Source organism: Mytilus edulis, chromosome 5, assembly GCF_963676685.1.
Source record: "Mytilus edulis chromosome 5, xbMytEdul2.2, whole genome shotgun sequence".
Taxonomy (NCBI): Eukaryota; Metazoa; Mollusca; class Bivalvia; order Mytilida; family Mytilidae; genus Mytilus; species Mytilus edulis.
Window position 1 is genome coordinate 66,550,199 of NC_092348.1, and position 15,022 is coordinate 66,565,220.

A 15,022-nucleotide genomic window follows, 5' to 3' on the forward strand; every position below is an offset into this window, starting at 1 on the left:
TTTATTGTCTATTGATCCTTTTTTTTTATATAATTTATTGGAATACATTTATCTTATTACATGCAGATATCAAATTATACCATTTTTTTAATGAATTTACTACTCTATATCTTAAATAATGAGAATTATAGAAGACATATGTCATTCTGAAATGTTCGATGCAAGCTAGTGGAAAAATACATATCTATAAATTAAAGCAATAGTAGTTTTTCGATGTTCAAATGTCATAAATCGATGGAAAAGACAAACCAAAGTAATTTGTTGTACATTGAGCAGGGCGTTAGTTTTCTCGTTTTATTTGTATACCATTCTGATTTGACACCAATGTATGTTTCGTTTGATGTATAAAGTTATTGAAAATCAAATCACGTAAGATCAAAGGAGATATTCACAAGATTTACACCATCTTGAACATGAAATGCGCAGCAGTAGTTATAGTAATCAGGAGGAAATAAAGCTCTATATATCTTTAATTCTTTTTTGTTTAAAACTGTTATCAAACTATCTTTTATTAATGTAGAATCTTTGTTAAATAATACAAATATGCTAGCAAATCGTAATCATTGGTCACAGCAGTTCAATGATATATTAATTGATTACCTATTTGTGTGTCACACAAGTTTAAATAAAGATAAATTTTAGATCACTTTAACATCAATGTAGAGTAATAAAAAACAGGGTTTATAATTAAACCTTTTAAGTTTCGGTAAGTTTCAGCATATCAAAGAAGCCAAATAATTCCTTTTTCTATAAATTCATACAGAATTTGGGAACTGGTATCAACGGGAGACACAATAAAAAGGAAAAATAGACGATTGTTTCAGCTCACAGAGGCTTCCCTGCCATAATACATGTTCTTGTTTGAACATATATTCTATTTCTCTCGTTTTATTAGAAACAAATGCCGTTATATTTGTTTCCATTGGAACTAATATTACAGAATATTACTTTCATTTGGATTTATTTTATGACGGAAAATATATATTTTGTGAAAGTAAGTTTGAAGAACATTGTATATCGAAGAGAACGAAGAATGCACGACTTTTTATTGAAACCTATTGCGAATGATTAATAAAATTAACAGTACCAGTTTTCTTGCACTAGATGCGCATTTCGACAACACATGTCTCTTCAGTGATGCTCGTGGCCAAAATATAAGAATTTTAAAAGCAATTAACTCATAGTTTGAGACGAATATCATCTGTAGCTCCTTTTTTTAATTTTTTTTTTAATTCCAAGTCCTTTCTTTTTGGTATGGAACCTCTCGTTACAATAGCTTGGAGATCCATGGCCTCCAGTTGTTATTGTCCAGAAACCAGAAAATCATAGTTTTTCTATCCCTTATTTGCACATAATTTTGAAACAATTTTGGCCATAATCCAAGCTTATCTGCTGCTGTACGGAACCTGATGGTACAATTTCATAGCGATCAATACACTTGAAAACATGTTATTGTCCAAAAACAAGACGAATGTTTGTTAAAACAGTTTTTATCCAACACTTCCTAAACAGTTGAGACAATTACTAACATGATCAATCCTTCTGTGGTATGTTATAGATATCCATTAGCTAATACTCGAGTTACTGTCGGAGAACCAAAAGGTATTTGGACAACGACAACGACATACCATTATACGATACATTGAAGTCGCATAAAACAGCATACAAAAAACCACCGTTCAATACGTGTGTAAATGTTTATTGAACTAGGAAGATGTGTAATGAGTGCCAATACGTGTATTTAGTTTGACCTACAATGGTTTACCTTAACAAATCGTGACTTGGATGGAAAGTTGTCTCATGGGCATTTGTGCCACATCTTCATATATCTACATATCCGTAACAGGAAAAGAACAAAACAAATTGGTTTCGACCTGCCTTGTTTAAAAACGTGCTAGTGCCGAGGTTTTTTCAACGATATAGGACTGGTGCATGTGAAACAAAAAAAAATGTTTCGGCGTAACATGTGTGCCACCTGAACAAATTTAGTAGGAAATATGTTCCATCTGAATTATTTCTTAAAAAATATATTCCAGGGTGTAAAATTTGTTCCGAACTAAAATCACAGCTTCAGGAATTTTGTTTCAATAATAAATGTTTTAAAAAAGTGAAACAAGTTCCTGTGATATTAGTTTTGAACGAGCATATTTCATAGAAATCAACATATAAGTTCCACTGAAAAATATTTCACAGAAAATAAGGAACTTTGCAAGACATTTTCATGTTGCCCTTAAACATTGGTGCAAGTTCGAAGCCGTACCGGGCTTGCAAGCGGTACATTTACAATTGAAGGCATAAATGTAATTATGGGGTGAATAGAAGAAATAAAGGCAATTGCAGTGCATCATAATTTGTATTTATGGTTTATGCAGTATTCCTCTTGTTTCCTGTTCACTGTTATTGATGTTCTAGTTATTCATGTACTTAGATCATTACTCATTTTGAAACTTTCAAAACAACGTATCTTTTGTTTCTAAATGCTTTTAATATAACTGATCAGTCACTCTGTCCTTTATAAACTAGTACAAATGTTCATTTTTATCTATACTTTTTTTCTGAATGATTTTTCTTATTCAACTGTTTCTCTGGGTTTTAAGTGTCATTTTAATATTTTTCATGGAGTGAATAATCAAACATTTGCTCTACTTCACATTTAAGTCCAAATTGCATGTTTACACTTTTTATGCATTACCTTATTAATATAATACATGTGTATAATGTACTTGAATGATTACTTTAAACTTACTGATGACCAATGGTCAGTATAAAATATAACTCGGCTAACCAGTGGAAAATATTTCACGGACAAGCAATATATTTAACAAGGTAAGGAACAATTCTCACTAACCCGGAACTTATTACACTAGGTAAGGAATAAATTTCACCTATCCAGAACGTATATCACAAATTAGTAAAGTGTGGAACTTATTTAATGGAGGTGGAACAAATTATATAGATATTATCGGTTAAAAAATATCTCCCAGAACATATTTCCTGTGATAAAGGTTTCACTGGAATTATTTTCACAGGTATAAATTTTGGCTAACACATGTACATGTACTTGTCCGAGACCACAATTGTCCTCTCTTGATTTTCGTTGTTCACAAATAAAGTCCCTAGTGTTGACAGTGGGTTACTTGCCATTAATCTTTATACCCTTTCCAAATTTATTTATCCATGTTTAATGCCACAAATTGCAAGAAGGGGGGGGGGGGTGAAATTACACTGTAAAAAATTTGGGTTCAGAATTTTAAAGGAAAGTAGTGATTTGGTCCAGCTGAAAAAAGGTTGAAAATTAGCACTTCGGAAGCTGTCAAAAGATTTTAAGACGCCTAAACATAAAATTGTCCATATTTTGAGTTAGAGCCGATGACGTTTTCTATAATTTTGATATAATTTGTCCCAAAAGTAGTAAAACACACTGTAAAAATTTCATTGAGAAAGCGCAGGTGGGATTTTTTTAATTTTCATTTATCTTCTAAAAGAAATGCACTACGAAATAATTGTGGTCTAGGACCTACTAAACTATTTATACAAAATATGCAGCTTTCGAATATATTGAAAAACACATAACATATTTCGCACAACAAACGATTGTAGTAGTAGTTCGAGTAGTAGTAGTATTTACGGAAACTAGACTTATACCTAGGATTACACTTAAGCAAACTTTGGTGGTAATCGAACTACAAATGGAAATTTCAGCCACCCTCCTTGTAAGTTCTACATTCTGCATGCCAATCATCCTATAATATAATATCAAATGATAAAATTAAAAGCTCAAACACATCAAACGAATTGATAACACCTGTCATATTTCTGACTTGATACAGGCATTTTCTTATGTAGAAAATGATGTATTAAACCTGGTCGCATACAATTCCATAACATTGAGAACGATATGTAAACAAAACAAACAGACATTGTATATAGATATTTAAAACAAATAGGGGTACAGCAGTCAACATTGTGTTTTAATCTTAATAATTTAAAGTTATTTAGATGATAAACAGCGTTAGTACCAAGTATCTATATTTCAAGACTATCGCGTATTATTTGTGAATATGACACAAATTATAATTGTGAAAGGACATTCAAATTCACAAATCGAATACCAAAGCAAAAGAAAAGAAATAGACCAGAATACAAACGATCTATAGATATAGGAAGATGTGGTATGAGTGCCAATGAGACAACTCTCAATCCAAGTAAAAATTATAGAAGTAAACAATTGTATAGTACCAAACCTTTTCCCTTTTCTGAAACAATAGTATAGCGTCACAACATAGAAAAACATACTAAAATTATCAATTGGAAGGCTCAAAAAGTAGTAACACATATAAACACACAATGAACGAATATATTTCATCTGTGGTACAATGTAAGTACTTAGTTCATACAAAAAATAAGGGATGAATAATTAAGGCAAAACGTAAATAACAGGGTGTAAAGGTAAAAGTTGAAAACCGTTGTGAAATGTTAAGCAATGTTTAGAAAAACATAAACTTTGGAAAAAAAGTTACGTCATATTATACACAGGTAAATGAAGTATACTTCTTCTTCTTGTTTGTATATACTCTTCCGTTTAGGAATACCCAGATAGTTCTTGTATATCAATAACACTAATCTAAAACTTGGTACATCTGAGGTTAATATCAATGAAAAAAATATACTAAACATACAATAGTAAATAAAAACAAGCAACACAAACACCTTCAAGAAAGAAACGAGGTGAATCTAAGGTGCAGTGGAAGTGTGAAAAGATCCTATCCAACATCCCTCGTGCTACTCCTATAAAACAAGTTAATAAGTTATATCACGCAAGTGACTGTTTTTCATCCCTGATACTTTACCAAATTATGAACCATTGGTGATGTTACATTTTCAAAACCATGAAATAATTTTTTTATAACGACGGATAACCAAGATTGTTATCGCTATACACAAAAAGACAAACATTTTTAACTAAGTAAGAACAATTTCTTAACCATGAACTATTTTGTTAAATATTTGTTATTGTTCAGGTTTTCTTGATTAATTGTTTGATGAATCCAGTAATTAACGCCTGCTAAACTTCAAGGGAAAATTGTGTTCATTAAAGATAGTCCGTTTTTTCTGGACATTAAATATATATGTTAGCTTACATATGCAATTATGTAATAAATTGTCTATGCCTCGATATAAAAAGAAAAGAAGCACATAAAATACATTGGGAGGAGAGTTTATATCTACTTTTGTCATTAATTTAACAGTGGTAGATAAGTGTAGATCACATTTAGATTGTGTGAATAACTAGTCCCTTTGTTTGTTCCACCAGCAAAGTTATTCTGTAAAACTCTAGGATGCAGTTCTGTATTTTCCGGTCGTAACCACCAATGACCTGATATGTGTATCTTGAATTTGATTTCCATTTAAATTCATTCCAGACGGTAAGGGATTCATAAACACAGCCATCTGTTGAGATTTAAAGGATGTTTATTGTAAACTATTGTTAGAAAAAGTTTACGTATATACAAACTCCTATCAAATAAATATTGTACTTCAGGTTTATGCTCTTATAATATACTAGATTATGGAGTGTGTGTCCGCGCGAGAACTTCTCTAGTTCATTACTTTAGGAATATTCATCAAAAAGAAGTATTTCAATAGCGTTCATTATCACTGAACTAGTATATATATTTGTTTAGGGGCCAGCTGAAGGACGCCTCAGGGTGCGGGAATGTCTCGCTACATTGAAGACCTGTCGGTGACCTTCTGCTGTTGTCTTCTCTATGGTCGGGTTGTTGTCTCTTTGGCACATTCTTGATTTCCATTCTCAATTTTGTGTATATTTTTTTGTATTGCTAATTCGATATACAACATGGATAATTAAAGGTCAAGAGCAATATGAAATTTAAAAAAAAAACAGATTGGGTGTGAAATATATGTATTTGGCACAACTTTTTGGAATTTTGGATCCTCAATGCTCTTCAACTTTGTACCTGTTTGGCTTTATAAATATTTTGATATGAGCGTCACTGATGAGTCTTATGTAGACGAAACGCGCGTCTGGCGTACTAAATTATAATCCTGGTACCTTTGATAACTATTGAGACTCACTGGTAACCTTTGGCTATTTGCGTCTATAAGGTCGGGTTGTTGATGCTTTGGCATGTTTCCCGTTTCCCTTCCCTATTTTATTACGTATCATATGCTCCCCCCTCCCCCACGTTTAGTGATAGATACTTTAACCCTAAAGTTTTTTTTGTATTTTTAACCATGTCGGCCTATAAATTAAACTGTGATATTGTACTGTATTTAAGATAAACCATTAGTAGGAAGGTTCTTATATAGTTTTATTATGAATCATTTTCCTGATATTTTTGCGGAAGAAACCATTAATTCTATGCATTATACATTGTGTTAGAGTTTTCTTATTCCTCAATATGCTAGATATCCGTTTACGGTATAGCTGTATCACTTTATGTTAAAGGTTGTTTTTTAATTATATATATATATTTAGATCTATTGTTAAAAGCAATCATCATCGGTACTGCGTGCTACCTACACTTATAATACAATAAAGTAATCTTGCATGTAACATGATAACTACTTAGATACCTGTTGACTAGATGTTTGCCAAGGCGAACAGCAGCAACAGTATGATGCTGAAATTACTGCAACTATTGCTTCAACGAAGGATAGTCCGGCTATGCAATATGATACAATATACCCGTCGTTTTGGTACTCGTCAAATAAATGCTAAAATAAATATCTATGATCTTTAAAAACAATATTGACTATATAAATAGAACCTTTCATTCGTTTTCATGTTTAAAAAGAAATTGAAATAGACGCGACACAAGGAAATTAAAGACACTTACTCAATCGGTTATTTTAAACTTTCGACTTGGACACTAGTCAGTATCATAATTTAGATTGACAACTAAAAGTTCAAATTTTCCTGGTTATAAGAGGCGTTATAGTATGCGTATGTTTAATGCAAAACTAGCGTAAAAGTGCTTTTGTGATAAATTGATACATGTAAAATTGAGAATGGAAATGGGGAATGTGTCAAAGAGACAACAACCCGACCAAATAAAAATCAACAGCAGAGGGTCACCAACAGGTCTTAAATGTAGCGAGAAATTCCCGCACCCGGAGGCGTCCTTCAGCTGGCCCCTAAACAAATATATACTAGTCCAGTGATAATGAACGCCATACTAATTTCCAAATTGTACACAAGAAACTAAAATTAAAATAATACAAGACTAACAAAGACATGTAGTTTCTTTCTACACACACGTAGGGAACTGCTTCTTTAACCGTCATTATCAAAATCGAAAAAAAAGTATGTATTTAACATTGAAATACCTTAAATGTAGCTGTATTTCTGTCAAACAAAACGATAGTTAAGTGTGATTATGATCGCCTGTATTATAAAACGAATATCATGGTGTAATTTGATTTAATAGTATAATACTTTATTTATATAAATGACTACTAAATACTTCCTAAATTGTTAAGGTAAAGAATCAATTAAATGTCAAAGTTCTGTATTGCAAACGCCAGCTTCGCTTTCTGTTGTATCGTAATTTAAATGTTTTGCCTAAAAGTCAGCAACATTTATAACTAGAATAATGAATCCGAATTAATAATATTATTACTTACTAATACTCCAACAATAAAAGTTAAACTACACATAATTGGAACAAAAACCACTGCCCCAATAATACTGCACACCATAAAACCTATTTTCTAAAAGAAGAAACAATATAAATTTGAACTGATATATTAGAAGATTTTTTTTTTCAAAATAAAAACAACATTTTATTGTTGTTTTAATTCCAGTTTTAATAGTTTCCGTGTCAAAATTTCATTTCTTTGCAATGTTATATGGACTTCTGATGATCGTTTCTTGGCTTGTAGCTTTTACTTTTGTCATATTCAAGATGGTTCTTTGATTCATTTCCTTTGTTTGCCTTTTTCTGCATCTATATTAGTTTACAGTCAATTTGCCCGCCACCTGCGTAACAATATCACAAACTAATATAATAAGCCTTATTTTCTTTTATTTAATCAAAGTGTTCTTTATAACCTGATGTATGGTGTTTTCATCGTGTGCTTTAAAGTCATTTTCTCTGAATTGTTTTTTTAACTTTTTTTTCTGAAAGAACCATGTAAAAAGTTAAAACCACAAAATACAGATTTTCACGGAAAATTTTAATTGGAAAGTCTGTTTTCAAAAAGCGCAAACACATCAAACCAATGGAAAACTGTCATATTCCTGACTTGTGTTCACACATTCACTTATATTAAAATGGTGGATTAAATCTGAAAGGAAAATTGTTAAGAGAATATGTTTCCTTTGCAAGATGGTCCAAGGACACAGTTATCGTCCTTTGATTTTCGTTGTCTACGAATATAGTCCCTAGTGTAAACAGTGTATAACTTGCATGTTTTATTTGATACACTTTCCCAATTTATTTCTTGATATTCAATGCATGAAATATTAAGTAGGGGGATGTAATTACATGTTAAAAAAATTTGGGTGCTGAATCTTTATGTTTAGTAGTGATTTGGTCCAGTGCAAAAAGGTCAATTTCATCACGTCTGAAGCTGTCAAACTGACTTTTACACCCCCTTAACACAGAATTGTCAATATTTTGAGTTAGAGCTGGTAGAAGTTTCTATAATTTTGATATTATTTGTCTCACTGGTAGTACACTACACTGTAAAAATCTTTTTAAGAAAGAGCAGGTGCGATTTTTTTAATTTGAATTTATTGTCTAAAAGAAATGCACTACGAAATAACTGTGTTCTCGGGCCAGATTCTAATTATACACACCTTGCATTTTGACTCTGTATTCTTTGATATGTTCAGTGGTAGGCATCCAGTCATAATAAACTATAATTGATTTGTTATTATTTGTTTTGTTATATTACCAAAAATTGCAAATATTTAGCATACACTGCATCATATAGATGACAAATTATTGTTTTGTCATAGTATTAAGTCTAAAAGAGGGACGAAAGATACCAAAGGGACAGTCAAACTCATAAATCAAAAACAAACTGACAACGCCATGGCTAAAAATGAAAAAGACAAACAGAAAAACAATAGTACACATGACACAACATAGAAAACTAAAGAATAAACAACACGAACCCCACCAAAAACTAGGGGTGATCTCAGGTGCTCCGGAAGGGGTAAGCAGATCGTGCTCCACATGTGGCACCCGTCGTGTTGCTTATGAGATTACAAATCCGGTAAATAGACTAATTCGGTAAGTCACATTCATGAAAGGGAAGGGGATTGTAGTTACGACGAAAGGAACATATCCGATATCATTTGTGAAACGGTTATTCCATAACGGTCAACCAACTCGTGATGGCGTCCGTAAAATTTACGAAGGGGTGATTTCAACTTCACCATTTGGAACTCTTGGTTTAATAGCTTCTTTGTGAGCAGTAACCCTCTATCAAGAAAATCATGATAGGAAATGCAAGCACGGGAATATCGTATCAATTGGGAGATATATACCCCGTATGCAGGTGCTGCTGGAATGTTGCTGCTTAGAAATGGAAAGTTCACAATTGGAAAGCTGAAATCATCTCTTTTGTCGTAAAGTTTTGTTTTCAACCGACCCTCATTGTCAATTTCTAGATGTAAGTCAAGATATGAAGCCGACTTAACTGTATCTGTAGTATCCTTTATCTCCAATTCGATGGAATAGATGCGTTCCACATAGTCACCAAATTTTGAATTGTTTAGTGAAAGAACGTCATCTATATAGCGGAAAGTAGAGTGAAAGGATATTGCTAACTTCTTATCTTTCTTCCTAAGAAGTTCCTGCATGAAGTCAGCCTCATAATAATAAAGAAACAAGTCGGCAAGTAGAGGGGCACAGTTTGTTCCCATTGGGATGCCGACAGTCTGTTGAAAAACACGTCCTCCGAACGTTACAAATATGTTGTCAATCAAGAAATCAAGCATCTTGATAATATCGATTTCAGAGAATGTTTTGTTTGAATCAGAGTGGCATGCCTTATATATGTTACTATATACCATTATCATATTAATAGAAAGCATCCAACTTAACAAAACAAAACTATTTTTGTTAAAATTGGTTTAAACGTTGTTTTTCGCATCCATCATAGAAAAACAAATGTTATTATTTAGTCACGTTGTTGTCATGACTATAAACCAAGCAACCCACCTTTCGTTGGTATTGTTCGAAATGTTTATCGACGACCTTTCATAACATGTCTAGCTTACGGAATTGATTTTGCTCGATGATGAAGGCTAAACGACGATTTAATATTATCGGTGTAATTTTGATTTTTGGGAAATAATTGTGTATTGTCTTATGGCACAACATCGTTGATATCTAAATTAATAACAAAATTTCCTTTTCTTACATTGATCTTTAAGTCAAATAGTAATTGTATAAAAGGATAATAAACGTTTCCGAGATTCAAGTGACGCTTACAAATACATTTTGAGACTTTTTTAATGGTTTTTTATAAACCGAGTTCAAATTGTCAGGTTTTCAGGAGAAGTGCAAATTTGAATCACACAAACGGATGTGTCTTCAATTTGAGCAGATAAAATGATAAGTGGGTTTAGTGGTGAAATTTTATTTATAAACTTCGCATATTCCTGCACCATCGTAAAAGCACAAATTACAAATTTAAAAAAAACATTTCGCATCAATGTTCTTTAAGGCAAACAGGCAAACAAAGGAGATCCGAAAACAAACGAAGGATGCTAGTATTTTGTAATGACTTTTGTAATGTTTCAGAACTATTAACTTTTCCTGAAGCACCTTTTGGAATAAAAACAAACGTATATATAATCGCTATATTACAATCGAAAACATACCATTTGAATTTAAAACAATATCAAAATGAATATCAGACAGCCATCAACGTTCCTAAAATATTCTAATGAATTTAATTTAACAGACTTACCCATCCAGAGCAAATGAGTATCGGTAAGATATAGACAACAATCAGTATAGAACTGGCACTTATTATTAATTGAACGATACTCATGATCACTAATATTGTGCCGAGCCCAATCTGTCCACCACCCAATATTTTAAATCTCTTGGCATGAATAATTTGTTGAGATGCTAGATTTCCTGTTGGTTGTATTATCACAGCGGTCGACCCCTCGTTGTTTCTTGTAGTTTGCATTCTTCTATAAAAACAATCACTTTTTGTTTTAAATAGTAAAAATACTTAAGACCAGCTATATACAAAATTGAAACTATATTTACTGACAAATGACAATCAGACCACTGTGTATGTCCTTACAACAAAGGACATAGATCAATTGAAAGATGGATGCAATAGTTACAGATGGTATTTCTAATTTATCCTATTAAGGTGGCTCGTGGGTACAAAAATTTCAGCAAAAAATTAAACCTTTATTTTTTCATTACACAGATTATTTATTACATTATTAGTTATTACTTTATGATATGGTACAGAAATCAACCCAAAAGAAAAAAACATTCGGTTTGACCCCAGATGACTTTTAAAATGTTTATATCATTGAAAAAGCTCCAAATTATCTCCCTTTGGTGCAAAAATGCCAGTTTTGGCATTAAATTTGAAATATCTTTTTTAACTCATCGGTGATCTATATTTTTTATTATTGTGTTCAAATAAGCTGTACATAAATTAAATAATTGTACAATTTAAGCGATTTCCGTAATTTATTTATTTATTTCGATATTACCTCTATTTCTCCTATTAGCTCAACAGAAAAAAAGGACATTAACAAAAATGTATGCTTCTTCCGGAGGCAGATTGTGAGATAAAATGAACGGTGACCCCCTTTTTTATTTCATTTTTTCATGTTTTTTTTTTAAGTATATGATAATTTAAAAGTTCATTTTAAAAAAAATATAGCGAAATCCTATATTAGAAAAAAAATTGATTTATACCCAGGAGCCCCTTAAAACAAGTTGTTATTATTCTTCAGTATTTTATGTATTTTCCACATCAAATATTAAAATGTGTGTGTTTATACATGAATAATAGGGCAAATAATATATTCTATTAGTATAAATGAAATATGCACGATATGAATTTTATGCATCTGTATCGTTTTTTTTTTGTCAGGAAAGGTCAATACCGTTTAGGAGATGAATGACCTAAAAGAACCTCTTAAATAGCAGCCAAAGCCATCTGTGGTCAACTTTCGTTAAGAAAGTTGAAGCTTAAAATTAGTTAGTGCCTTATAAATCTAGTAAAAAAACAGTTAAAAAAGGGTTCCTTATAAATCATGTCAGTATTGACAACTGAGCTGGTAATATCATTCGGTGACTTAAAGTAATGCATTAATAACAGTATCGACCCAATACTATTAAAAAGGAAAAAAAAAAAACCCAAAAAAAAAAAACATTAAAGTAGTCAGGCGTCCGAAGCAGTTTTCCTGATTTACCATTATCATGAACGATCAAAGCCGAATGTTCGAAAAACAAACATATATACGAACTGAAAAAATCGAAGAGCCATATAACCAAAAGGACCTTAAAATTAAAGCAAAATTGTCAATTCTGTATGGAGTTTCTTAATCATTTATAAATTTATAAATGGACAGTTACATTTTCTTTTATTGTGAATCAAGTCAGGATCAACGTGCTTAGTATTTAGTTGACGATTCCGTTCGGAACTATAGATCCACCAGCAGTGGTATCAACCTAGTGTTGTAAAATTAAAAGAACACTCTGTAAATTTCATGCGTTAGGAGTCCTATTCTGGATTTGCTTGCATGAACATAGCTGGAAGTGAGTACAAATGTATTTGAAAACCACAGATGGATACGAGTCAAAAAAGTTTGAATAGGTATATGACCAAAAAAGCTTTTATATTATCCGAACTCTACTTAATGTAGTTCGACCTATTTTGTTTAATAATCGATCAATTTGAATGAGAATATTAAAAAGGGATTGATGACGTCATGGGGTACTGTAGTACTGACTCTAAGCTGGACAAGTGTTGGGACTATTTTGCCACCAGCAGTGGTGGTAAACCATAGAAGTCCTCATATACATTCTAAAATAATTGCATACGACGCTGTCATTTTAAGTCTTAGTGAACATCCTAGTATTCAAACAATGTTTTATAATTGCAGCACTTTTTGTTATACCTCTCCCATACCATTTTACAATTGACACTTTTTATCAATTCCTAAACAGTGGTTATCCAAAAAACTACTTTTGAACGTATTGTGTCAATTTGTGAAGGAGAATGTTTGTCCACGGGTAAAACTTTAACTCCAAAAAAATTGTTTGCTTTTACCAATCACTTTTTCCCTTAATATACATATATTTTCTCTGAATAATGAGGTTGATTATTAGTGTAATCTTGTGTAATCTTTTTTTATAATTCCTTTTATTCAATTATATATCAAAATATTTTTTGTAACGATTTGTATGTGAAGACATCTTACAGTGCAACTCTAGAAGACACTTTTTTTCATTTGACATTTTGATTTTTTTCTAAGTTTCTGTTTTTATATTTTTTCAACTTCCTGGTTCTAAAAGGTTTTCTCTGTTTGCAAAACATTTAAAAAGATTGCTAGGAATTAACAATCAAAATAAACAGTATATCTTTAGATACTACTTTTATTTTATATTTTTGAGGAAAAAAATGTGTACTTACAGTATTTTCTTCTAAATCACTGACCGTGACGATCTACACTTTTTTACTAACGGAATGATCCTTAAGATAAACATTCAAGCACTGTTATTGTTCCTGGTAAAATATAAATTTAAAGTAATAGGAATCTATATCATTAGGACAAATAATGTGTGTGTTGATTATTATTATTATTGGCTATGTATATTTTTTGACCGACATTTAAAGTAAACAAAATTGGGCAAATTTTACCTGCGGATTTCACTTATATTCATTCAGGTGAAACGCCAGTAAACAATGAATGGTTGAAAATGGAACAGTAATTGTTGTATTATTGATTTGTCCTTTATTTTTGTCAAACATTTAAATCGACGACACTTCGAAACGTGTGAGATGTACACATAATTTAGCATGTTTATCTACTTTCATAATTATTCACAAAATTCAATCAAATTTCTTGATAACTCCTTGTATTTTAATAAAACGACCTTAGTTTTCCGTTTGTTATATTAAAAAGGTTTATTTTGATGAAAATAAAAAATGTGTTTGTAGCATTGGTGGTGATTAAAGGAAGATAACTCTAGTTTAATATTTTACAATAAATCACTCTGGGCAGATAATCCTATTCTACTTACGATATATAGTCTTTTCCCAAAAACAACAAATAAGACAAATTATATTTTTTCTTTTATTTTTCTGAAATTAAAAGAAAACTTGATTTAATCATGCTTGCCATATTCTATGTTTTATATTTTCAGTGCAGAGATTAGCTTTAAAAATTGTTGTCAAGGCTTTTCCAGGAATCTATCTTTGTCTTTTTGATGCTCTTGCATGTTTGTTTCTGAAAACATGTATTGTGCGTGTGGTATTGGAAAGTGATTGCTAGTATGAATATGATGAAGATGGAATACATTACAAAGACAGCTATTTTGTATCAAATTTATAAGCTGATTTTTTTCTTAAAAACACTTACCAATAAAATATGTACAAATACATAAAGAGTGACTGTTTAACTCAAACATTCGTTAAAATAGAGGTGACAAATATGCTTATTCCAATTTAATGTTACCCATGTTTCATGGAATTTTAAACCTTACTTTGTTTCAAAGTAAATTGATTTGAATTAAATACAATTTAACTAGTTACCTACTGGATAAAACTGATTAAATACTTTTAAATAAAATTGTCTACTACAACTTTCAACTTTCAACTTTTATTAACACTCTAGACAGTTTACACTGTAACAAGAGGCAGACAAATAATACAAGTAATAATTTACAAAAAGAAATATACATACATAGTTCATTATACCTAATTCTCTGTACACAAGTATACACATACATAACACGTGATAATTATTCAAAGCTATAATAATGGGATCTGAGATCGC

The 15,022-nt window shown here is 31.2% G+C and overlaps 1 protein-coding gene across 3 annotated transcripts; it reads right to left on the reverse strand.

The window, feature by feature from the left end:
- Positions 1-3,920: 3,920 nt before the first annotated feature.
- LOC139524268 (uncharacterized) lies at positions 3,921-14,024 on the reverse strand. 3 transcript variants are annotated; one of them, XM_071319003.1, is made up of 6 exons: positions 13,657-13,861; positions 10,951-11,179; positions 8,825-8,884; positions 7,648-7,734; positions 6,598-6,738; positions 3,921-5,451 (listed from the first exon to the last, which is right to left on the reverse strand). In XM_071319003.1, exons 2-6 carry the CDS (start codon positions 11,176-11,178, stop codon positions 5,335-5,337), a joined length of 633 nt encoding a protein of 210 aa, XP_071175104.1. In that variant the 5' UTR covers position 11,179; positions 13,657-13,861; the 3' UTR covers positions 3,921-5,334. The 3 variants fall into 3 exon arrangements, with proteins under 3 accessions (XP_071175104.1, XP_071175102.1, XP_071175103.1); XM_071319001.1 differs by lacking the exon at positions 13,657-13,861 and adding an exon at positions 13,885-14,024 and having other exon boundaries at positions 4,336-5,451; XM_071319002.1 differs by having other exon boundaries at positions 4,343-5,451; positions 10,951-11,182; positions 13,657-13,770.
- Positions 14,025-15,022: the final 998 nt, after the last annotated feature.